The following is a 25,270-nucleotide window of genomic DNA, read 5'->3' as shown; positions in this document are numbered from 1 at the left end:
ATCTTTCACTCCCTGCAGCATGACCTTATATTAGGTCAACTAATCAATCTGAAGGTTTCCTCTACCCTTTCCTTTTATAATTACTTCATCTGTTCAAATACTTGTTTTCCATCATCACCTATTATGTGCACAACACTTTTTATCCTACTTGGGATTCATTGTGATTCCTGTATTTGAAGATTAGTATATTTTGACAGTTCTGGAAAATTGTCAGAAATCACCTATTAAAGTAGTAATTCTTTTCTATTTGCTCTGTTATCTTTTTCTGGTCAGATGTATGTTAGACCTTTTCACTCCATCTTCCCTGTCTCTTCTTCTCTATTTCCCATCTCAGATCCTCCTATCATGTATCCTGGTATATTAGTTGCTTAGGACTGCTGTAACAAAGTGCCACAACGTGGGTGGCTTAAACAACAGAAACTGATTTTTCTCACAGTTCTAGGGTCTGTAAGTCTAAGATCAAGGTGTCAACAGAGCCATGCTCCCTCTGAAGGCATTAGGGAAGGATCTTTTCCAGGCCTCTCTCCTGGCTTCTGATAGTTCCTGCTTGGTGGCAGTGTAACTACAATTTTCACATCATTCTCCCTGTGTGTGTCTATCTCCAAATCTCCTCTTTTTATAAGGATACCAGTCATAGTGGATGATGGGCCTATCCTACTCCAGTATGAACTCATCTTAACTAATTACAACTGCAATGACTCCATTTCCAAATAAGATCACAGTCTGAGGTACTTGGTGTTATAAAGTCAACTTGAATCTGGGGTTGGAGGGACACAATTATACCCGTAACACCTGGCTTCACCACTTTGACGTGTGAATTGGTGCAGGTTTCTTAACATCTCTGTGTCTCAGTTCCCTCATCTGTAAGATGGGGATACTAATACAGTAGTAACTACCTCATAGGGTTTTTTGAAGATTAATTAAATTAGTATATCAATGACTTAAAACAGGGCTTGGGAAGTAGTAAGAAATGTACATGTTTACTATTATTAGTATTATCATCAACAACCTTTTCAAGAAATGTATTTCTACTATTTAAGAGTCACCCAATTTCTCTCTTTTTTTCTCTTCCTATTTATTTCTTACATTTTTTGGATTTGGCTAAAGATCAAGGTCTACATTAAATGTCTTGCCCATAGGTCCTTTAAAATACACACATGGTATAAAATTAGGACTTAAACCCAATGAGTACCACCTGTGATCACTAATTTTCAGGTGAGATTTTGCTTAAAGTTGTCGTCAAGAACTAAGGCCAAACAAAAAACTTTCCAGGTTATTTGCCTCAGTGGGGGTGGCACTTCTTTAAAAAACCTATTTTTGAGCATGTAGCCATTCCTGTGTCCCTGCTTTATATCGGTGGTCTCTATGGATGGACCTAGAGACTGTCATACGGAATAAAGGAAGTCAGAAAGAGAAAAACAAATATCGTATATTAATGCATATATGTGGAATCTGAAAATATTGGTATAGACGATCTTATTTACAAAGCAGAAAGAGAGACACAGATGCAGAGAACAAACAAATGGATAGCAAGGGGGGGCGGTGGGATGAATTGGGAGATTGGGATTGACATATATACACTATTGATACTATGTATAAAATAGACAACTAATAAGAACCTACTGTACAGCATAGAGAACTCTACTCAGTGCCCCGTAGTGACCTAAATGAGAAGGAAATCCAAAAAAGAGGGGATATATGTATACGTATAGCTGATTCACTTTGCTGTACAGTAGAAACTAACACAATATTGTAAAGGAACTATACTCCAACTGGGGGGAATAAAATATATATATATATATATATCCGTGGTCTCTAAACTCATCCCCTTCCATGTGTAACTTCTGTCACTAGCTGCTCTCTCATCCCTCCCCTGCCCAAAACTTCTATGGAGGATGTCTTAAGGATTCAGTATTCACTTATATCCCTGGATATACTTCAACCCTGGCCTTAGAGGATTTTTCTGCCTTTTTTTGCAGACTCGTCCATTTACTTAGAAATATGGCTTGCATAGTTTAGCCTTTCTTGCCACCATTTTTAGTGACAGTGTTTAAGACTCTGTGGCCTGTCATATAGCCAGGAACACTATTTTTCTTATCTGTACAATGGGGTTTAATGTTCCCTAATGGGTTTGAAATCATGTATATAAAACATCCAGCCCAATGGCTGACATAATGTGGGTCCTCCATATATGATAATGAGGAGGAGGAAAAAGGAGCTGAATTCTGAAAACATATTTTAGCCATTTTTTGAGCCCTTTCAAAGTCTCATAAACAATTACTTAATAGAAGGGAAAAATTGGCCCTTTTTACATTAGTGATATAGGTGCTTTTAAGCAATACCTCCCCAGAGTTTCTTCTTGATGAAGATGATGTACCCAAAATGCATTCCTTTGTCTGCCTTTCTTCTTCACATTCAGGTAGTCCCCCAAATACACAACAGTTTCCTGGGCTGTCCACAGTTCAGATTTCTTGGAATATTTTAACAAAAGAGCATCTTGAAAAAAAGATAAGATGAATATTGATCTTATTTTTCAAAAAGATCTTACAATTCATGGATAAAATTGAAGTAACACAGGTCCCAGTCCAGTTCATTTGAAATATTCAACTTTTTAATATATTTTCTCAAACTTTATCCTCTTCTATGACTATTACTAAAAAGTTAGTGAAGTACGATAAAAAGGTAAAGCTTGAGAAATTACAGTGAAGAATAGCCTTTGGTTCACAAAATCTCTTGTTTGTGATGGAAACGTATTAAGGTCAGAGCTGCTGTATGAAAGTAATGGAAAATAAAAGGGCTTTTTTTTTTTTTTTTCGGTACGCAGGCCTCTCACTGTTGTGGCCTCTCCCGTTGCGGAGCACAGGCTCCGGATGCGCAGGCCCAGCAGCCATGGCTCACGGGCCCAGCCGCTCCGTGGCATGTGGGATCCTCCCGGACCAGGGCACGAACCCGTGTCCCCTGCATTGGCAGGTGGACCCTCAACCACTGCGCCACCAGGGAAGCCCAAAAGGGCTTTTTAAACAGCAAAACCCCAGAGACCATCTTGGAACAAGTGATATGTGTGTGCATCTTCTTCTAATTATCTGGGGACCTCAAATAATAGAGGCTGCTACCTATGCCAGATCACGCAGATAGAAATAAATTGAATAATTCTACCCCAAAGGCTCCTGGCAACACCAGGAATCCTAGATTGCATATGAAAGTGCACCCTAGTTTTCTCTTACATATTTTGTTTACGTTGGGAAAGTCCAGGAACTACTGAGAAAATATAGCTACTGTACAAAGACGCAAACTCAACTGAAAAAGGAAAAGATAAGAGGAAAAAGTAAGGGTTGTTTCCACCTTAAAGAAAGGAAGACCAATGCTAGCAAGAAAACATCTCTTTAAGGGGGAAGACCAACATGAACCCTAAGGAAGAAATGCAACATTTTGGATCCAAGTTAAAGTGAAGTGAACAAAGACTTCCAGTGTCTAGGTTGTGATAAAGGGTAAATGAACAGGAGACTCGGAAGAGAAAATACTTAAAGTGAGATAAACCCACAGGTCTGGGATCGGTAAGGGAAATGATGGGGTTGGGGGAGATGGTGATCGCGGTTGGGTGACTCAATCAGAGAAGCTGGGGAAGGAAATGGAAGGTGAGCTGCTTGCACACACACATAGAAAGGGCAGTGAACTGAGGGAAGAAGCAAGGGGAGAATGCATAACTTGTTCAGTTTTTTCAACTTTGGGCCTTGCTTCCTCCAATGTGTTTTTTCACCTATAAATTGGCACACAGACAAAACAATAAGGCAGCTACCTAACTCTCAGAAATGTGATTTTGAAACTGCAGAATCTCACAGTAAGCAGGGAAACCCTATTATTAGAAAATTTTGCTTCTTTTGGCAACAACCTGATCTGTCTTTTAGTCTGACTTCAAGGTGGCAGGCAAAACACTGAAATATTTTGAAACAGAAGTTCTTTACATTGGCTTTACACTAAGTCACTGGGGAGCTCTTAAAAAATAAGGATGCCTGGATCACATCACAGACCCATTAGGCTGGAATCTCTGGGGTGAGGCACTGGAAGTTTAAAAAAGCTAAAAAGCCTCTTGGGAGATTCTCAGGACTTCCCTGGTGGCGCAGTGGTTAAGAATCCGGCTGCCAATGCAGGGGACACGGGTTCGAGCCATGGTCTGGGAAGATCCCACATGCTGCAGAGCAACTAAGCCCGCGACAACTACTGAAGTCCGCACCTCTACAGCCCATGCTCCACAACAAGAGAAGCCACCACAATGAGAAGCCTGTGCACCGCAACGAAGAGTAGCCCTCGCTCGACGCAACTAGAGAAAGCCCGCCTGCAGCAATGAAGACCCAAAGCAGCCTTAAAAAAAAAAAAAAAAAAAAAGCCTTTTGGGAGGAGATTCTCATGCGATACCAGTGTTGAGAACTACTACTTTAATATCCAGTGCTCAGCAATCTACGTAGTTTGTTTCCTCTGAAATTCATTTTACAATATATATTTTTTTCTCATTCAAATAATTCTTCAGTACCTTGGAGGGCATTACAATGTGATCCTCTGGGCTAAGAGAAGAACCTTCTTTTGTCTTTGTCCCAGCTTCTCCACCACTTCTAAGCTGTTGTGGACATGCTGATGGCTGGGTGGCCCCAGCCGAGGCTTCCTGCTAGGGGAAGAGACCTTGCGCTGTTCCTTAAGCAGGAAGCAGTTGCTAATTGTACCTGTTCAATCCATTGACTGGCAAGAAACCACTTAGGACAGGTGTGAAAATCTCTGCCCACTAGAAGGATGATGTGTAACTAGGTCAAACCCCATCTCCCTAGGATTTGAATGGGAAAAATAGGGAAAAATCAGCTGGTTGGTAATGAGAATCAGTGGAGGAGACAAATGCTGAGTGTATATGGCATCCAGAGCTGTTTAAGCCCTGACTGATGACTGCTCCTGAGTCCTGTAAGATTCTCCCTTACTGCCTTGTGTGTCTTTATAGCACGGAAGAAGGTCCCTGAACTACACATTTCTCTATATATTCACAAAGCATAACTGGGGTCGATATCTTTCATGAGCTTTAAGTGATCTACATAACAAGAGCTTCAGAGGGCCCCGAACATGCAGAGATGCTTCCTGAAAGGCTGTACTTACTATGTGCTCCATGGAGTTGCCTGGACTTAAAAACTCCTGTATTCTCCAGTCTCTGGAACAGCCAATCATGCCTCACCCCTGCCAAGAGTTTTTCAAAGTCATCAGGCTGCAGGGTGCGAGCCTTAAGGATCTTTTGTGTTGTCATTCCTGGCAATGAAACAAAAGAACTTCCACTGGAATTCAGAAAGGACCATGGGTTTTCTCCCTCAGAAGAACCACTGGAAACTGCAGGTGATTCCAACCACCATGCCAAGGACGAGCTGGAGCTCTGGCTGCAGTTTAGCAGGTTTCCAGGTTCATTTGCTTCCTCTGTGGTAGTGCAGTCCTCGCTGAGGACAGGGATGGAAGTGTTACCACTTACAGAGGAATTGGGGATCTGGGCTCCCTGACCATGCAGCTGCCTCAGAGCACATGATCTGTGAGAGCCATGTGTGCTTGTGGCGTGAACATCTGTGCTGTCCAGCAGTTGGCTCTCCTCATCCACCGTGGAGGCATCAGGGTCAATGCCCTGCTCTTTGACTGAGCCACCACTTTTCCCTGAGTCAGGATTTTGAACAAGCCAATGAGGAGTGAAAGTGCTACATGCTATCATGGAACTTTTGCCCAGAGGCTCGTCCACAACTATGTGGAAGTCTACGGGCCTATCTTCTGCTCTCTCTGCTGTTTCTTCTTCTGCGTCAACCCAGCAGGGGCTATCTTTAAATGTGGGACCTGTGTCTCCTTTGATTTCTTCTCTCTTCTCTTCTTCATGACTGTCTTTGGCATCACAGTTGATTTCTGGAAACTTATCAATTATTTCAAAGGTTTCTTCTTCTTGGATCGGAGGATATGTGGCCATGTTCTTGGGCCAACCAGAATCAGAAGACCAAGAAGCAGAAGCAAATGAGGGTCTGGAATGAGCAGAAGTATCTCTGGACCCCACATTTCCGGCTTCCCACATACCTTCTGGAGCTCCTTTTAACAGCCCTGCACCTGAGGCCAACAAAGTGCCTGTTGTGTTATGAGGAGGAAAAGTTGTCAAGGGCATGGGCTTGGGTAGTTGACTTTGAGAAGACTCTAAACTGTCATCCCTGGACACCTGGAGAGAGAGCCCGTGAAGCTCTGAAGACAGTGGATGTACAGCTCTGCTCTCCCCATCGATCTCCAGTTCTTCTGCCAGGGCAGTGGAACACTGAGTGTCCACATGATGCTCTTCCTTGCTAGGCTCTCTTCTGGCTGACATATCACCAACATGGTAATTCACTTCCTCCCAGCTTGTAGAAGAACTACACCCTGATAACTTGCTCCAAGAACTGGAGCTCTGGCTGTCGCTCAGAGACTTGTTCAAAACAGCTCCCCCACCACTGCTATGGTGTGTTGACTCAGCCTCAGTCTCCACATCTTCATCCACGGAGACTCGAAATGCATCAGAACTGGCCAGGTTTCTCCTTCCTACCCTCCTGAGTTTCTCCCAACCACTCCTAGCCATTTGGGAGGAAGATATTACCATGCCTTTTTCAAAACGTGGTTTGTCCTCAGTAGTACTCACAGTATCTATGTTTTTTGTTTCTGTTTTTAGATCAGTGATACAGACTCCTGTTTTTGTATCTTCCTGTTTATTTTTGTTGTTTCCACAAGTGCTTTCAAATATTTCGCACACTGAAGTGTGGTGCTGTGAATAGGTTTCAATAATTTTTTGGAAATCCACTTGCCCATGCAAGATGGGTTTCTCCAACCCACACTTGAAACCCTCTGGAACATAAGACTTGTCATCTAAATTTGAGAAGCTTTGAACTTGTAACTGTTCCTTCACCCTGGTGATAAGAGACATGACTTCCTGAGAGACAGCTTCTCTCTCCTGACTTCTGGAGGAAATACTGAAAGTATACAGCTTTCCCATAGCTTCACTACAGAGCTGACTTGCTGTGTGGACCGTCTCCATCTCCCCATAGAGCCTCTGGTGCACCGTGGTGAGACCGAAAGCAGCTTTGAGGAAACTATGGAGCTCCTGTTTTCCAGTAACTGGTTCATCACATTTCTTGGTAAGGAGGCCAATTTCAAAGGCCTCTTTGGCTTCACACAGATATGAATTTTTCATTCCTGGAGGACAGTCATTAGAACTACTATATGACAACAGGCATGTGCCACGTATATTCTGAGGAAAATACCAAATACAAAATCAGACACTGAATTGGAAACTGGAGGTGAATCAGGGAAAACTTTTCATCCCTGGAGGACAGTCATTAGAAATATTATAAAAAAATAAACATGTGTCATGGAAAAATACAGAAACTACCAGCTACCATCCTACCGTAGCCCTGATACTTTTTGATCAAAGACGATAAATTTGTTACTGTTGCTATTGTTAGTTTTAGCAAACAGAGTCTATATGTGGAATGTGGACATAATAATTTTGCTATATACAAACACATCATTTGTTTAATAATAGTCAAAACAATAGATTAGTGGCTTCCAAACCCCTCTGTGCATTTGAATCACCCGGGCAGTATTTCATAATGAAAGGTTTCTGGGTACAAACCCCAGGGATTTACATTTAGTGGATTTAGGGTAGAGCCCAAGAATATGTATTTTGAAAGGGCTTTTAGGTGATTCTGACATGCTTGGGAACCATTGTTCTAGAGCAGATAACATCAAATCCTCCAGCTGTATTAACTTAGCTCCCACCAGGATGTCACTACTCTGACTGATAAAACCTTTACATATGTGAGGTCTGATCACAATTATCTAATGATATACACAAAGCCTATTTTAAGGTTAGACCCTTCCCTCCCAGCAGTTACATCTGTCACTGGAGTGAGGAGCAGTGAGGGCTGCACTGTTTACCATAGCCGTGAGCACGAAGAGAGGCGTGTAGGGACTGAAGGCGGCTGCCAGCTTGCAGGCTTCAGCGGCTGACAGCAAATGGTGGTCAAACTCCTTCAGCAAGCCCTGTGAGAAAACAGGAGGCCGAGTGTACTGTTGACAGTTATTGATGCATTAGCAAAAGACAGGCTATAAAATTCCTTTGCTTTTCTTTCAAGATTCTGAGGCATGCCCTGCGCCTAATCACAAGCATTTCAGAACAGGGCCAAGAAAGAGTAAGTGGGTCAAAGGACCCCAGGACAGTGACTGTCCTTTCCCCCACACCCATACATCATCCATCCCCAACTCATACCGCAGAGAAGGCCTCACGTGTGCAAACATTCACACTGCCTGCCTGTGCAAAGTAATTCAGACAAGTTTCTTTGGAGGATCATGCAGCTCTTTGTTCACAGAACTCTGCACATTTTGCAGTCAGATTCACTGATGATTTCTGCATTGTTCTTGTCAAAGAGCCCTTTAATGTACGATTTCACAGCAATTAAGATTGAATCATTTATTCCAGAAATATGTATTGAGTACCTCCATGTGCCAGGCACTGTTCTAGCCATGAAGGAGAGAGCAGACAGTGAGCCTGCAATAAGCTTATTTCCTGTTAAGGGGAGGAGATCAGTCAATACACAAAACAAGTAAAATGCATAGTATCTGAGATGGCAGCAAGTGTTTCAAAGGAAAATAAAGTGAGAAGAGGCTGAGGAGGTCCAAGGCGGAAGGGCAGTTTGCAATGTTAAACAGTCCTCAGAGACAACTTCACTGAACAAGGGGCATAACCCTTTTCCTGTGTTTTGTTCTGACAGCAAAAGCAACATTTTGCTAAGATTCAGATTGCTAGCAGCAAGCTGTATGTGTTCTTATGCTACACTAATTAGTACTGAGTACAGTTACTGTTGCTGCCTTGGTATTTTTTTTTATAAACGTATTTATTTTATTTATTTATTTATGGCTGCATTGGGTCTTCGTTGCTGCGCACAGGCTTTCTCTAGCTGCGGTGAGCAGGGGCTACTCTTCGTTGTGGTGCGCAGGCTTCTCACTGCAGTGGCTTCTCTCGTTGCGGAGCTCGGGCTCTAGGCACATGGGCTTCAGTAGTTGTGGCTCATGGGGTCTAGAGTGCAGCCTCAGTAGTTGTGGCGCACGGGCTTAGTTGCTCCACGGCATGTGGGATCTTCCCAGACCAGGGCTCGAACCCATGTCCCCTGCACTGGCAGGTGGATTCTTTTTTTTTTTTTTTTTTTTTTTGCCGTAAGCGGGCCTCTCACTGTTGTAGCCTCTCCTGTTGCGGAGCACAGGCTCGAGACGCGCAGGCTCAGCGGCCATGGCTCACAGGCCCAGCCGCTCTGCAGCATGTGGGATCTTCCCGGACTGGGGCACAAACCCGTGTCCCCTGCATCGGCAGGCGGACTCTCAACCACTGCGCCACCAGGGAAGCCCCCTGGTATTTTTTAAAAAGGCAATAATTGACGATACCGTTAAAAATCTCAATTTCAGTGCAGTGCAGGAGAGAAGTCAATGTCTGTGCGATGCTGCAAACTGCTTAGAGACCTGGCTTCTGCTCCCAGTTCTCTTATTACTGATTGTACAAGTTGCAGAGGTCACTTAGTTTCTCTGGACCTTAGTTTATTTTTCTCAAAAATGGGACTGACACATTTTGCTCTACCTGCCTCATAGGCAGATGTGGTGTATGTGGATCATATACATATATACACACTTTCTGAATTATAAAGCAATATACATATATTTGTAATCATTACTATCACAGATAAGAGCCTAAGCAAGTGACTGATGCTCTGATTTGAACAGATGGTAATTAAAGTCTTAAAGTTATTACCCCTTTACTTTGTCATTGAGATAGCCCAAGTGTAGAAACTGAATTTTGTGATAATTTGAAAGGAAATCATGGGGTTCAAAGTATTTATCACTTTGATTTCATTCATTCATTCATCCATCCTTTTTTCCCCAGTACCCTCTGTAGGTACTTGCTAGGTGCTGGGATAATAAAGCCAAACAGGACACCATAGGAACCGTCTCCAGGACTGCTCACATTACTTGAAGAGGGGAGACACCGTGCCGCCTGACTCCTGGAGAGAGAACTAACCAAGCGCCAAAAATAATGTTGACCGTTTTGCAGGTGATGCCACTCTGCACCGTGGTTTTGACAAGTGATAGTTACCAAGTTAATTTCAGGATTGCTTTTAAACTTTTCATAATCTTTCCTGCTCATGGAAACAAAGATATCTGCCAGTATACCTAGTGATGTGGAAATGCCCTGTAAGGAAACACAAACAAAACACAGATTAGGAATTCACAGTCAATTGTTGCTCTCATCTCAAGGCCTAAAGTCAATGATTAGCCTTCTAAATAAACCATTGCTTATTATTGCTATTGTTATTATGACACTGCGGATACTTCTCAACTGGATGTCACTGGGCTTGAGAGATCATCACATCCTGAGGACATGGGAGTAATGCACACTCAGCTATTTCTTAGTTGGGCTTCACTGGATTGTCAACACTAACTTGTCCATACTGCTAGGCATAATGAATTGGCCCAATCAAGAGTCCCCACACCCCATTCCACTTGTGCTGTTAAAAGGACTGTAGGCGGCAGTGCTGCTGACACAGCTTGGGAAGATGTATAACCCAAAGCTTCAATTAACAAGGAGAATATTCTCACAGAGTCACAGAGAATGAAAACATCAAGTAGGAAAGCAAATGTTGCTTCTCAATTTCTTGAATAAAGATGTTGCGTAAACAGTTAATTGAAGTCTTTTCCCATTCAACTCAAGAAAAATGATTTTACATATAAGCAACTTGACCACCTCAACTTTGCTATGGAATTAGGTAAAGGCTAAATATATAATAAAATAGGTATCAATAAAAATAAATGGACTGGTAGAAATAAATGCATAAATAGTTACAAATATATATAGAAATACTACATATATACCAGGCGTCTAGCTGTGAATGAGGACGAGCAAGACACTAGAAGGAAGTTACCAAATGTTCCTGGTCCGACGCCTGTGTAGAATCAATAAAAATAGGACGAATAAAATTGATAAATGATAAACTGAATTGTGCCATAAGGAGATAATCTTTCAAAGACAAGTACAGGAAATGAGAAAATAAGCACTAGACAAACAACCTTTTTATCTGGCTGAGGAAGTGTCAGATATCCTATGATTGAGGCCCATATTAACTCTGCTGCTTCGTACCACATCCCTGCAAAAAAGGAGATGGGACAAACTGCTAGTATCTGCGAGTATCTGTGCTCTTGTGTCAGAAAATACCTTTAAAAACTAATACAGAAAGAAGATTCATTGGATTTTGTTAAGAAAATATATGACTAGATTAGACTGACAGCAATCAGCAGATAGCAATCTGCTGGAAAAACAGCAATCTGTTTTTCCGGTTGGTTTAATACAGATAATTTTTCCCTTCACAGGGAAACAGTAAGAAATATTATATATTACATGTGTACATATAAGATATATTAATATAGAAATAATTTTCTCCATTATTTACAAGATAACAATTACCATCCTCTGTTAAATTTCAAATACATTAGTTTGCATTTTAAAGTATAATTAGGGTCCTATAAACTTTGCTTGTAAAACTCAGGAATACCTTCCCAGGAACGAATGGGTAAGCTGTCAGGGTGGGTTTAGAATAAGGTGTCACTATATCAAACGGAGTCCTAATGAGCTGAGAGCCAGATGCCAGAAATAATACTGAGAATCCTGTGGTTAACAGTCATAATATACAACTGTAAATGTCTTTAACAAAACTCAACAGAAAAATATTTTGTTTTGTTAATGTTCATAATATTCCTGGCATCTTAAGTGTCATTCTCTTTTCCATAAGGAAACTAAGGGAAGTGGGGATGAACTGTATCAACCAGATACAATGAGAAAAGTCCATAGTAAAATCTTGTAGCCAGACTTGGTAAATGAGCCTTGAGAGGATGACTGTACCTAACTTTTGCAGAATTTGCCCTCTGATCTGTATGCAGACCGACTGCACCAGGACCTTGTCGCTTTCATTTCTGTACAGCCAGGTACCTACAATAAAGAGGAAAAAAAGAAAAGCATTTTTGGCCTTGAATTATTTTTTAAAATTAAAAAAAATTAATGTTTATTTATTTATTTATTTTGGCTGCACCGCTAAGCATGTGGGATCTTAGTTCCCTGACCAGGGATCGAAACTGTGCCCCCTGCAGTGGGAGCACGGAGTCTTAAACACTGGACCTCCAGGGAAGTCCCTGGCCTTGAATTATTAAAGAAATAGCCTGGTGAGATAAAACGATTTTCATAGAAGCCTTAACGAACACATGTGATATAAATTCGGGAGACAATCTCTTCTTTGTATTTAGAATAAGGTCCATACTTCTTGCTGCAACCTACGAGGCTTCACAGGAACTGAATCCTGCCTGGTCTCCACCTCTCCCCGTTACCAACTGGGCTCTGCCATGCAGCTTCATTGTGTTCCTTATAATAGCAGCCATCTCCTGCTTCATGGTATCTGCACTTGCCATTCCCTCTACCTAGAGGGAGGGATTCCGCCCCCTCTAGCTCCTAATTCAGGGCTTATCCTCAATGCTATTGCCTCCGAGGCTTCCCCAGGTTAATTAACTACAGTGTCAACCCCACTGTCTTGTGGTTGCCTCATGGAGGGCGGGATCCATCCCATCCACCCAAAATTGGTTTGAATGTTGAAACTGATGGCTCTACACGGCACTAAGAGTATATGAAAAGATTCAGGGCTCACATAATGAGCCTTTCTGAGGAGAGCAGGGAAGGCACCGAAGCTGGTCCGTTTGACTTAAGTGAAGGGAGTGGTGAGTGGCTTTTGTTTTTATTGCGATTAGGGTGTGGGTCTGGGGTAAAGGTTCCCACAGCTAGGCCAGGGTTTACTGATAAATGAGCTTTAAAAAAATCAGCCTGTTCAGATGTGGGGCAAAGAGGGAAGAAGCTGGGGCCTGACAGCAGCTGCCAGTTGCCAAACATCAAAAATAAAGTCAGACTCATTATTACATGCTCTTATTATTCTGTGTCACATCACCCTCCTTACTTTCTCCCTAGCTTTTAATCTGTGTGTGTGCGTGTGTGCGTGCATGTGTGTGTGTGGTGTAGAAGATGGGAAGTATGCATATTGTAGGTTAGTGATGGTGGTCACAAATGGGGGTATGTGGTCAATATCTGTTATTTCAAACTGCCTCCCCACTGGAAATGTCTAGAAGTTTCAAGGAGCTCAAGACCTTATATCCAAGCATTTTGAGCTTAAAAGTCGACAAGGAATTGTGTTCAATGTAATAGGAAACTTGTTGACTTAAGTGCCCAGAAATTCAGACAAGGTATTTGAGGCTTAAATTGTTACCCAACTATTAGGACTTGCTTCCTCTCATGTATGATTAAATATCAAAAGAAATCTATTTCAAAGTAAGTTTTTATTATAGCTCCTCTGTAGCAAAATAAAATTTATTTTCCAGACCCTTTAAATACATAAAACTGTAAGTGTATTCTCCTGAATTTATAGGCTCAATTTCCATTCACAATTCTTTTCAAAGCTGTAGCTGAGCCCTTTCTGAGGTCCAGGGAGTTACCTACCTTCACAGCGAATGTTGATTAGATAACACACTCTACAATAAAGCAGGGTGATATTAGAAGACTTGGTTGGGTTGTTTTTTGTTTTGTTTTTGTTTTTAAATAGAGAAAATGGAAACATAGAGAAGTAACCTGCTTGACCATTTCATTTATCAGTAGCAGAGCCAGTCCTAGGTAGTTCTGGGAACGTCTAGTGTATAGTAACTACCAGGTCATTACGTTTCATTTATTTATTTATATTTATTTACTTATTTAGGCTGTACTGGGTCTTCATGGCGGCACACGGGCTTCTCTAGTTGTGATGTGCGGGTTTCTCTAGTTGCGGCATGCAGGCTCAGTTGCAGTATGTGGGATCTTAGTTCCCTGACCAGGGATCGAACCCTGGCCCACTGCATTGGGAGCGTGGAGTCATAACCACTGGACCACCAGGGAAGTCCCCACTAAGTTGCTTTTAAACTGGAACTCTGGTAGGGATGGAGGGTGAAGGTCATTGTGAAGATATGAGAGCACCTTACCTGTTGCTCCACTGTTGCTTATCAGACTGCTCAGGATATACTCTGCTTTTAAAAGTTTCCCTGAAAAGAAGCAACACATAATTAGTTCTGAACATGTGCTTTAAATACTGCTGTTCATGCTCTAAGGTTAACACATTATAACGGGGAAACATTCTATTTTAAAATTTAAAATCAGTAACTACATCATACACAAAAGTGAAAAAGAAGTTTTCAGGAACTGGTAAGGTGGAAAGTTGTACAGTATCTGAAATTGCAATTAAATTCATATACATGTACATACATATACACACACATATTCATTCATATGAATGAATAATCCATTCATATAGAGTAAGGCTTGAGAAGTAAAGGCAAACCTTTGTCAAAGGCTGTGTCTCCTTTTTGTGAAAACTATGCCTCCAGAAGTGGAGGAGAGTTGCCCGTGAATAGGTCTATTTACAGAATTATCAGGAAGGAATTTTTTTAGGGGGTGGGTAGAGAGGTTCTTTGTAAACTTTTCATTTATTTCATTAACACCACGTAGGAGGGGCCTACACTATGGATGGCTGTTTTTCTGTAAGGAGGAAACTCAATCATTCATCCTTTTATCCATTTCTGCTCCCAGGTGCCTCTAAGCCCCATATGACCTGGCCCCTGGGACTTCTTTGACCTCTTCTCTTAACATTCTTTCCCTCATCCTCACTCCTTCTACTTTGGTTACAGTGGCCTCCTGACTGCTCCTTGAATCTGCCAGGCTTGTTCCCATGTCAGGGCTTTTGTACTTATTTTAGTCTGGAATGCATTTATTCCAGGTATCTCCAAGGCTTGCTCCCTTCTCCTTCAGGTCTTTGCTCAAATGTCACTTCACTGTCTCATAAGGCCTTCCCTGACCACCCTATTTCAAAGTGCAGATACAGACATATACCTGACTGTGGTAGATTGTGATCCAAAGGAGGTCACAACAATATCTTCTATTCCACATGCTCTTCTGCAACGTGACCTTGCCATTCCTCCATCAAGAAGTGGAATCTATTTTCCTTCTCCTTGAGCCTGAACTGGCCCTGTGACCTGTTGTGACCAATCGATGTGGCAGAAGTGACACTGTGTACTTTTCTGGTCGGGACATTAAGAGATGCCTCTTGAGTGTGGATGCTTCTCTACAGCATAATTTTGTACTTGACCTGCTAGGTCCCAGAAATTTCAGTCCTGAATTAATTTCTTCTTAATTACTTGGTGGGTGATTCCCTCTCTTGTGGGTAAATTCAGACTCCACACAGACATTTGGCACAGACTTGGGGTTTTTATTTCTTTACAGAGATTTTTTTTGGCCTCCACCTCAGAGCTTGGGCAGAGAATAAGCTTCCTCATCACCTCCCTGGGTGGGCTGGTAGAGCAGTTCAGTCCCATTTCATAGCTGTGCAAACCTTTAAGGATTCCAGCTTTATCCAAATATTTCACTCCACATAGGCCCAAGGCCCTGTCTCTTGTCCCTGCACAGGAATTAAAGTGGCAATCCCTTCCCCTAGGACTATATCCAAGTGTAAATCTCTTTGGCTATAGTGTCAGGAGCAATAGTCCATTATTCTGATTTTGAATGTCTTCTATGTTTCAGGCACTTAAAAAAATATTTAATTCACGATATTTATGTACCGTGAATTAAATATTTCGATATTTAATATTTAAGTGGGAGAAGATTCCACACTTGCTCAATCCTCCACGCTGATGGAACTGGAAGTTTGACTCTTTGTTTTTAACTGTGGCTTGAAAGGTTTTGTCTCCTAATTTCAGGCAGGAGTGCGCTGGGCAGGCCCAGGGCATCCTCTCTTGCCTCTGAAATCCCACGACATTGAATGCTTGGACCTTTGGAATGGGTTTTGAGTGGATACCAGGATGGGCTGGGTCAAAGGGGAAAATAGGCAGACTGTGCTGTCCCTTCATATTATCTTTATCCCTTTCCCTTACCCCTTATAACATCGTACACACCTCTCCTTTCTCTATCCCAGGATTCCCAAATGCTGGGGACTGAGACCCCTTTTCACTGTACCTTGTTCTCTTTCCAGGACACCACTCCTGCCTTAAGTCCCCCTTTCTGGCTGAGAAACCCAGTGTAGGTAGAGCCTCAAGAGATATCTGGGGACAGAAGTTTACAGATAAGCACTTTAACTCTGAGGCTGTGTCTGTTTTCTTGTGGCATTTCTGGCAGTATCTTTGAGGAAAAGACAACCCCAACTGTTGCAGAATAAGACCTAGGACTTTTACCTTAGACATGTGATGTGCGGGCAGAGGAGCGTGCTGCTCATGATGGTATCAAGGCTTAATTGTCATCAGAAGAAAAAGTCTATACCACCTTAGTTAGAGGCATGAGAGGAACAGTCAACCAAACAAGTAAGTGAAAAGATTATTTGGTTGTGTAAAGCAAAGCTATCAACGTGACTACTTACCACGTGACCTTGATTTCCATGTCACACTATAGCAAATCTGTAAATCTGTGTATCATGAAACATGCCTCAGTAACTGTTCCAAGTTCAATTTGATGAGAACCAACATTAGTTTGCCCACGCACACCCGGCCCTCAACTTTCGGTTCCCCTAACAGAATGCTCTGCTCACACATTATTCCATCTGATGCCATCAGAAGGCGTATTAGTGGTTAGGTTTTTCTCATACCCTCAACATGATAAACCCCAAACATTATAAAATGTCCCAAATCATGGACATTTGAAGTAAGAATTTTTTCATAAGTTCAACTCTGTTGATGCAATTACTTTAGAAAAGTAAATAATAAGATATGGGTACAATTTATGTACAGCTGCAAGAACTTGAGAGTGAATGAACTTGGGTTTGTGAAAAGTTAACCTCCACAAGCCCATGTCTCTCATGTCCTTTTATCTCTATCCCTCTCTGTACTCAGCAACTGTCCCATTCATTACAGTTAGTACAGTTCCTTTTCAAAGGAAATGAAGTAGTTAAAAGATATTTTAACTTCTTCAAGGCCAGAGTTATTAAAACAATAGCAATAGCTAAACCCAATTTAAAAAATGAGCCAGTCCTGTTTCTGGGACAGGCAACTTGCATTCTATTTTCATCCTTTATCCTTTCACTCTTGGAAAAGAGAACAGCAGGCTACAAGTTTCTAAACCTCATGGTTATCAGTAATTTAAATAATTCAAGAATTCTATGCAAGTGAACTTTGCTGTAACACATAGCAGGCCCCTCTCCCCTCCAGTCCCCCTCTACATTACAGCCTAAGTTAGAATGTCAGCCTCATTTTTCATTTTATTCAAAGTGACAGAAGGAAAAAAAAAAGATACTTTAAGGCCTAATCAGGTACTGTACTGGTGTTCCATGTGATGGAAAAATATCTCAAATTACTTCAGTGGGTTTGTCAGGTCTATTGTTAGCATAGTCAAGTGGCCCTACAGAAAGGAGACTGGAGAGCTAAGAGAAAATAGTAGAATTCTAATCTGATTTTTAAAGGCTGCTGGTCAGAAGTATAGCAATTCAGATACCCCTGTTTGAAAGCAGCAGGACAGATTTGTTAGACGACAAAAGCTCCAATTAGTATTTTCCACCCCCTTTCACAATTTTCTCTATTGCTTTTGGCTCTGAAATCCTTTATGCCAGGGCCTTTGTGCTGGCTAGAGGCAGGGGGAAGGGCAAGGCGGCGGGCTGGCGGGAGCGCCGGCGGCTACAAAAGAAGGCCCGAGGGCCCCGGTGCCCGCCGTCCCCGCGGAAGTCAAGGAGCCCCGAGGAAGGTGAGCCCCAGACGGGACGACTCCGGGACGAGGAGGGCCAGCAGGAAGGAGCCTACCTGAGTGCATCGAGATTCGGGCTTGGCGAATAACCACCTGCGGGGCAATTGGCGTTGCTGGCTGCAGCTTGTGCAGCCCTTGGGCGACCTGCAGGAGTTCGCCCGAGACGTCGAGCCCGTACAGGAACCGGTCGCTCAGGAACACAATGGCAGCTGCGGTGGCACACTCCCGGGCGAGGATGGAGGCTTTCAGGGACGCCTGAATGAAAAGAAATAAAGTCGGGCAGAAAAGAAGGCAGTCTTGGGACCAGTAGTCTTCTAGGTATTATTATCAAAACAAGAACAACAACAAAACCTAGAGCTAGGAGAGGAAACAGTACGCTACTGAACAAAAAGCTAATAATAATGATAATAATAACGATAATGAAAAGCCCAATTCATTTGTGGGATAAAATAATATTTCTTTCATTCCATTTTCCCTATTACATTTCTAATATTATACACGTAATAAATGCATATTTCTTGTTATGAAAAAATTCAAACAGCAAGTAAAAATTAAAAGTGCCCCTTTGTTTTTTTCTGACACCTTACCTTATTTTTTCCCTTCCACAAATTTCATTCTCATTCTTCCTGTTAATGGTTTCCCAGAGATCCTTCCAGAACTTCCTCTACCCTTTTCTGTTTATTTAGACATTGATTCTTTGTCCTACCTTGCCTTCTCTCTCTCTCCTTTCTCATTTTCTCCCTCTATTTTTCTTTTCTTTTTTCTCTTTTCCTTGCTTTCTCCCTCCCTCCCTCCCTTTCTTTTCCTTTATTTCTTTCCTCCCTCCCTCCCTCCCTTTCTTCCTTCCTTCCTCCCTCCCTCCCTTCCTAAATGGCATTACACTAGATATATTCTTTTGCTACTTGATATTTTTGGTCATCATAACATCTAGAAGTTTCCATGTCAGTTCATAATATTCTGCTTCATTTATTGCCTCTATTTTAATTAAGAAGAAATATAGGGGCTTCTGCGCTGGTGGCACAGTGGTTGAGAGTCTGCCTGCCGATGCAGGGGACACGGGTTCGTGCCCCGGTCTGGGAAGATCCCACATGCCGCAGAGCGGCTGGGCCTGTGAGCCATGGCCGCTGAGCCTGCGCGTCCGGAGCCTGTGCTCCGCAACGGGAGAGGCCATGGCAGTGAGAGGCCCGTGTACCACCAAAAAAAAAGAAGAAATATAGACTTCTAGGCAATATTTTATATTTGTTTAATATGATTATGTTTAGTTAATGAATAAAATAAGAAAAAAACAGACATGAAATGAAAGTATAACATAAAGAGTGAGAAGTAGAGATAAATGAGGCAAACTTTTATGGAAAAAATCATCTTTTGGCCTCTTAAGGTATTATACAAAAGACATTGAAAGTCATGCAGCTGTTAGCATAAATGAGTTTACCACCCACTAGTACTTTCTCCATTTGCTAAACTATATCAAGCAGAGTTTTTTCTGGGCATGTTAGCTCACGTATGAAGCCTAGAAAGGCATTGTAAGCATTGCCCATTCTCCCACCACAATCTTATCATACAAGCATTGCTTTCTTCACCACATAAGTACTAACACTTATTGGGCAAAACCAGGTGCCAGGCACAGTGCTAAGAGCTTTATATGTATTAATTTATTCGATCCTCACAACAATCCTAAGAGGCAGGTTCTATTTATTTAAAGGTCAAAACCAATATTTTAATCATCCAATTGAATCACTCCTCCTATTCTTACTCCTAGAATCCTATTTCTTTTCATTTATACCTTGCCTACCGAGAATCAGCACAATAATCCTTCTCTTATCAAACTGATGCTTTCTTAACTTAAGGGTTTTAACCTATCGCTTTTTAAGTTTGAAAAGTGATAATGTGCTCTTGTATTTATCCTTTTGTTCTTAGTTGATCACTACTGAAACTGTGATAGTGATGCCAATTGTTAGGGGAATACCTCTTCTCTCCTTTGATGTTTCCTTCCACATGAAGGGAGCTCAAGTACTGTAGCACTCCTGGCCTCTCTCTACTCCTTTACCCACTCTGTCCCAGGAGAGGTGGACTACACTGATAAGAAAAATTGGGAAGAAGAAACTGGGCATGCATGGCTTAGCTCCTCTCTTTTTTCTTTTGGGAATGAGTTGTCTAAAGGAAACAGGGATTCTTCTCTGCTCTTCTATATCAGAAAGCCACCCTATATGGGGTGTTCTGCTTGGCCCAGTAATTTCTGTGACTGAATGGGGAAGTCAACATAATTCTGGGGTTCATCTAGCAGACCCCCTTGTTCTAATACCAAGCTATATATTTCAATTTAGCCTTTGTCAGAAGTAAAGGTAATATTTAATCTCTTGTCTGCCTAACTCCTCCTTTGTTTTATATCTTAGTTTGCTCCAGGAGGGGAAGAGAGGTGTTAGTTACCCCAACATTAATCACTGCCTGACACACCGTAACCCTTTCTAAGGGAAACTGCTCTGCCCACAGCCACTGCCTTTGAAGCAGCAATGTATTTTGCTACTTGACTTTGATCCCCTCTCCCCATCTTACCACCAGCTCAAGGCTAACCTAAGAGTACCCACCTGACACTTGGCCCATGACTCTGTGGCCTGGCTTGAAAAATGAACTTATTGATCTGAACTAAGAAGGATAGAAAAAATTTTCCAGTTGTTGCAGGATGGGAAGAAGCAGAGAGTAGAGTGTAGCTAAGCTACATTTATAGATGACACCAGAGTGAAGATCCAAGAATATGACTCCAAAGCCACCTTTTCACAAGTGCTGTTCTTAGAGCTACAGGTTTCCTTTATTGCTCCATGTGTATCTTCGTAACAATGTACACTCCATTTTATGAGTTTGCTTGTGTGAGCCTCTGTTTTACCCAACCAAAAAAGCCTAACTAAAACTGAAATGCTCAAAACTGCAGTTGAGGTTTGTCAAATAAACTATCAATCTGAAAAACACAAGTTTTAAAATGAGAACATGTCAGTCATTTGACATTCATGAAATGTAAACTTAAAGATGGAATAGGAAATTGATGATTTTATGTATGCCCAGCTCTGTTTAGTAAGGACAGTCTCTGATCAAGAGTCCTTTCTATGCTAGCTACACATAAATATAGCCCTTTGGTTTGCAACCTCAGCTGCCATCTGTAGAACTTGCAGCTTCTGCCACTGCCAGGCTCCCTTAAACCTTTCTTTGAAACAGTATCGCTATTCCTGTCACCCTGCTCATGACTATGTATCCTGTGGAGGGTACTCAGCAAGCCAGAGTGAGTCTCCTCTCTTTGAGGTACATGCTTCATGTTTAGTTCTGCTCTCTATTCTCACAGGTGCTTCACTTCAGTTTTGGGGTAACTGAGTTCCTACAAGGGATGCAATGTTTAGAGGCCGGTCAATTCTCTAGGGCTGAATCTCCACCCTTTCCTCCCTGATAATAATGGTTTCCATCTTCGTAGTACCATCTAGTTTATGAAAAACGTTCACACAAATGAACTCATTTAAATCTATAGTAACTAAAAAATCTAAGTAAGATAAGGAAACCGTGGCTGAGAAGTTGACTTTCCAAAGTTACAAAGTCAAAAGGGTCAGGGTGAGGCAGGAAGGAACTCGTCTCTATCTTTTTTTCTTTCTTTTCTATTGTGGTAAAAAGCACAGAACGTAAAATTTGCCATCTCAGCTTTTTTTAAGAATGGCGTTCAGTAGTGTTAGGTATAGTCACATTATTGTGAATTAGATCTTCAGGACTTTTATATCTTGCATGTATGAAACTTGATACAACAACCCTTTCTCCCTTCTCCCTAGCCCCTGGTAACCACAATTTTACTTTCTGTTTCTATGAAGTTGACTATTCTAGGTAACTCATATAAGTGGAATCATATAGTTTTTGTCTTTCTGTGACTGGCCTACTTGACTTAGTATAAAGTCCTTAAGGTTCACCTGTGCTGTAGCATGTGACAAAATTTCCTTCCTTTTAAATGATGAATAATATTCCATTGTATGTATATACCAATTTCTGTATGGATGAATCTATACCCATTCATCTGTCAATGGACATTTGGGTTGCTTCCACCACTTAGCTATTGTGAACAGTGCTGCTATGAACATGGGTGTGCAAATATCTCTTTGAGGCCATGCTTTCAATTCTTTGAGATATATACCTAGAAATAGGATTGCTGGATTAAATGGTAGTTATATTTTTAATTTTTTGAGGAACCACCATACTGTTTTCCATAGAGTTGACACCATTTTACAATACCACCAACAGTGCACAGAGTTTCAATTTCTTTACATCCTCAGCTAATACTTGAGGAACCCAAGTCTCTCAAGGGTCAGTTTTTCGTCTGCTTTCCACCTGTGTCTGATGAAGGTGATTTTGAGTAGGGCCTAATCTGGGCACAGGAATCTGGGTCTTTGTAGCTAGGGCTGAACTCACCACTCACTGAGTCCAAACAGTGGTTCTAAGGAACCCGTATCTCTTATTATGATAAAAAAAAATTATAAGAAAAAAAAAAACAGGGACAAATAAAAACAAATCCCAATTGAAAAGAGTGTTCTTGTTATGTGTTTAAAAATAAGAGAAAGAGGGCTTCCCTAGTGGCGCGGTGGTTGAGAGTCTGCCTGCCGATGCAGGGGACACGGGTTTGTGCCCCGGTCTTGGAAGATCCCACATGCCGCGGACCGGCTGGGCCCCTGAGCCATGGCCGCTGAGCCTGTGCATCCGGAGCCTGTGCTCCGCAATGGGAGAGGCCACAACAGTGAGAGGCCCAAGTACCGCAAAAAAAAAAAAAAAAAAAAAAAAGAGAAAGAAAAGAAAACCTTCCAGGAGATGGCCTTTAATTTCAGCATTTTGAAATTCTCTAGTGAAAGTTGGTACCAAAGGACCAAATGATAACTTGGTGATTAGCTGAGGATTACTCCAACTGGGAATTTCTTACACAGAGCTGAAAGGACGCTCTACAAGTCTAGTGAGGTGGTCTTCCCAAGTTGAGGAGATGGAGCTTCCAGGAGTCTGTAGAGGCTAAGGTGGCCAGGGTTCACAGAGCAGAGAACCAGAAGGAGAGAGCTGCACAAAGCAAGAAGTCCAGAGGTCTGCAGAGGGTCCCCTCTGAGTCTCCAGCAGAACACTACTGATCAGCTCATGTATGAAAAGACACCACCCAAGGCCGGGGAAAGAACCATCTGAAAGGAGCAGAGGAAACAATCCCCAAGCCTCATGTAGTTTGTGTTTCTACCAGCCATAGTAGGAAATCATGTCATTCACAGGGCAGGGGGTAGAATATTCAGAAGGGTATTGCTTCAGTAGTGAGACAAAATTAACCTCAGAGGAAGATGGCTCTTGGCCCACTCTGAAAGTTTAGAAGCAAGCATGGCATGGATCAAACTATTTCCTAACTTGACTGAATTCCAGAACAAGGTTCAAGAATATCTATAGGCACCCAAATTATCTGCCATATTATAAGGTAAAATTTATAATGTTTGGCATCCAGTCAAAAATTACACTAAAAAGAAAAAGAAATCAATAGAAACTGAACCCCGAATGACAGTTTTAACTGTATTTTATAAGTTCAAGAAGGTAGGGTAAAAATTAGGTGGGATTAGGGACATGGGAGATATAAAAAATGATCCAAATCCAACTTCTAGAGATAAAAAAAATGTCTGAGATGAAACCACAGGTATCTGGACTGTGTCCAAGGTCCTCCATTTGCTTGCCATGGTCAGTTACTAAACCTCTCCTAGTCTCAATTTCCTCATCTGTGAAATGTGGATAGTACCTATTTTCAGTGCTGTTTTAGGATTAGAGGAAATGTGGGTCAAATGTTCAGCACAGAGCCTGGCACATTGTGGGTGCTTAATAAATGAAGAGGAACACTACGAAAAAAAATAGGAAAAAAGAATTCCGTTCACATGCTCCCATTCTCCTGTATGATAAAATAACAACAAGCAAAGACAGGCTCCTAAAAGAAATGTCAGTGGAATTTTCAAGAGTAAAAAGGAAATAACAGATCATGCATATAACATCTCTAAGGTTTATCTCAGAAAATGGTGAAACCTCTCATTTAATTTCTTCTCTTCACTAAGTCTAAGGACTGATGTTACTGGAAGCTGAGGAAAAAAAAAAAAAAGGAAAATGAGCAGGCTCTATGGCAACTGGCGAAGGAAAGCTGGTTCTTGAAAGGGAGGCTTCTTAGCGTGCACGTGTGAGTTGCTTTTGGCTGTCGCCAATGGAGGAATCCCTCCCGAGCACCTGTAAAGGATGCCACAAACACCCCATTCTGCATCCTGCGTGAACACGCCATATATTTGAGCAGAGAACATTCCCTCATCTATTTTTCCCCCTTCTACTCTTAATAGTTTGGAGCACAAAGCCTGAGAGAGGGTGACCTGCCAGACAAAGGCCCTTTGAGTTCCTTGGAAAAGTAGAGTTGGAGGAGGATGGAAGGAATCCAAGTGGCCCTATTATTTCCACTTGCACTAATTAGACATTTTTCTGTCAGCTATTGAGCACTGCTGAGAGGCCAAACTCACTGAATTCATTTCTAAAGTGTTTACAGAAGTTTGCATCTGTTTGTGTCTCTTCAGGAGGAAAATAAGCACTTCAATAGCATTGTGGAAAATCTAAACGAAGCATCCTATTCTGGAGGACCTGGCATCCCCGCAGCTGCATAATTTGACTCTGTTCAGGGCCCGAACCTCTCGCATCTCTCTCCAAAACCTAACGACGCAAAATGCAGAGAAGTCAACTCAGGGGAATCTTTTCTTTCTTGTCATTGTCTTTTCTCTCCCTCTTTTGAAACGGTGGCCTGCTGTGCACTACATACAGATTTAGGTGGGTATCATTCTTGCAGCCCCTCTCTCGCGTTTCCACCAGCACTCTGAGAAATTAATACCCACTTTCATTTGTTGCCAAGTGGGGGGATAGTAAATTCCTCAGCAGCAAAGCAGAATACATCACCATCCTGGGAATCTCCCCCAAATGTACACCGGGGGAGCACTCTGACTTCAGAAAGGGAGGAATGAAAGGAGGCCCGAGTGTGTGGTAGGGAAGGACGCTAAAGAGAACGTTTCCCTACATGGTAAAATGTGCCTGGGTTATGCACAATTAGATTAACATGAAAGAGAGTCCCTTTCCCTCCCCCACTCCCCCAAAAAGAAAGAAAACAACACAAAAACCCTAACCCACTGACTACGTGGCAGTGCCTTTGAAATGCATATTGGTCTACGTGGTATTTGATTCAGGATTCTTTTTGTCTGGGTTTTTAGACCCACGACTGACCTGCCATCACAGAGGGCTCAAAAATATAATCTTTTAAGATGGTGTCACAGTAACAGAATTTTAGTGATGGAACCAACATAGGATAACTCAAGATTAAAAAAAAAAAAAAAAAAAGGAATTCTGTTTTATTATCTTTCCTCAGAGGCTGACTTAGGAAGC

The 25,270-nt window shown here is 41.9% G+C and overlaps 1 protein-coding gene across 16 annotated transcripts in view; it reads right to left on the bottom strand.

Annotated features, from left to right (window-relative positions):
* Nucleotides 1-25,270, bottom strand: part of ALPK1 (alpha kinase 1) — a 144,215-nt gene that overhangs the window by 15,979 nt on the left and 102,966 nt on the right. For 14 of the 16 annotated variants that reach the window (XR_003432253.1, XR_003432252.1, XM_027103536.1 and 11 more), the window contains 9 exons: nt 17,893-18,091; nt 16,524-16,568; nt 14,104-14,163; nt 11,960-12,046; nt 11,131-11,207; nt 10,160-10,255; nt 7,957-8,061; nt 5,134-7,267; nt 2,343-2,496 (listed from right to left, as the gene is read on the bottom strand). Coding sequence is in view for 14 of the 16 variants with exons in the window: in XM_027103536.1 (XP_026959337.1) it covers nt 2,343-2,496; nt 5,134-7,267; nt 7,957-8,061; nt 10,160-10,255; nt 11,131-11,207; nt 11,960-12,046; nt 14,104-14,163; nt 16,524-16,568; nt 17,893-18,091 (2,957 nt within the window). In the remaining 2 variants the exon portion in view is untranslated. The remainder of the gene's footprint in view (nt 1-2,342; nt 2,497-5,133; nt 7,268-7,956; nt 8,062-10,159; nt 10,256-11,130; nt 11,208-11,959; nt 12,047-14,103; nt 14,164-16,523; nt 16,569-17,892; nt 18,092-25,270) is intronic. The other 2 variants (XM_027103544.1, XM_027103540.1) reach the window with 2 other exon arrangements.

The sequence above is a fragment of the Aethalodelphis obliquidens genome, unplaced genomic scaffold (assembly GCF_003676395.1).
Source record: "Aethalodelphis obliquidens isolate GAN/ISIS:26980383/991018 unplaced genomic scaffold, ASM367639v1 scaffold6, whole genome shotgun sequence".
NCBI classification, from domain to species: Eukaryota; Metazoa; Chordata; class Mammalia; order Artiodactyla; family Delphinidae; genus Aethalodelphis; species Aethalodelphis obliquidens.
Note: the sequence above shows the minus strand (reverse complement) of the source record. Positions and strands in the feature narration are given on the sequence as shown.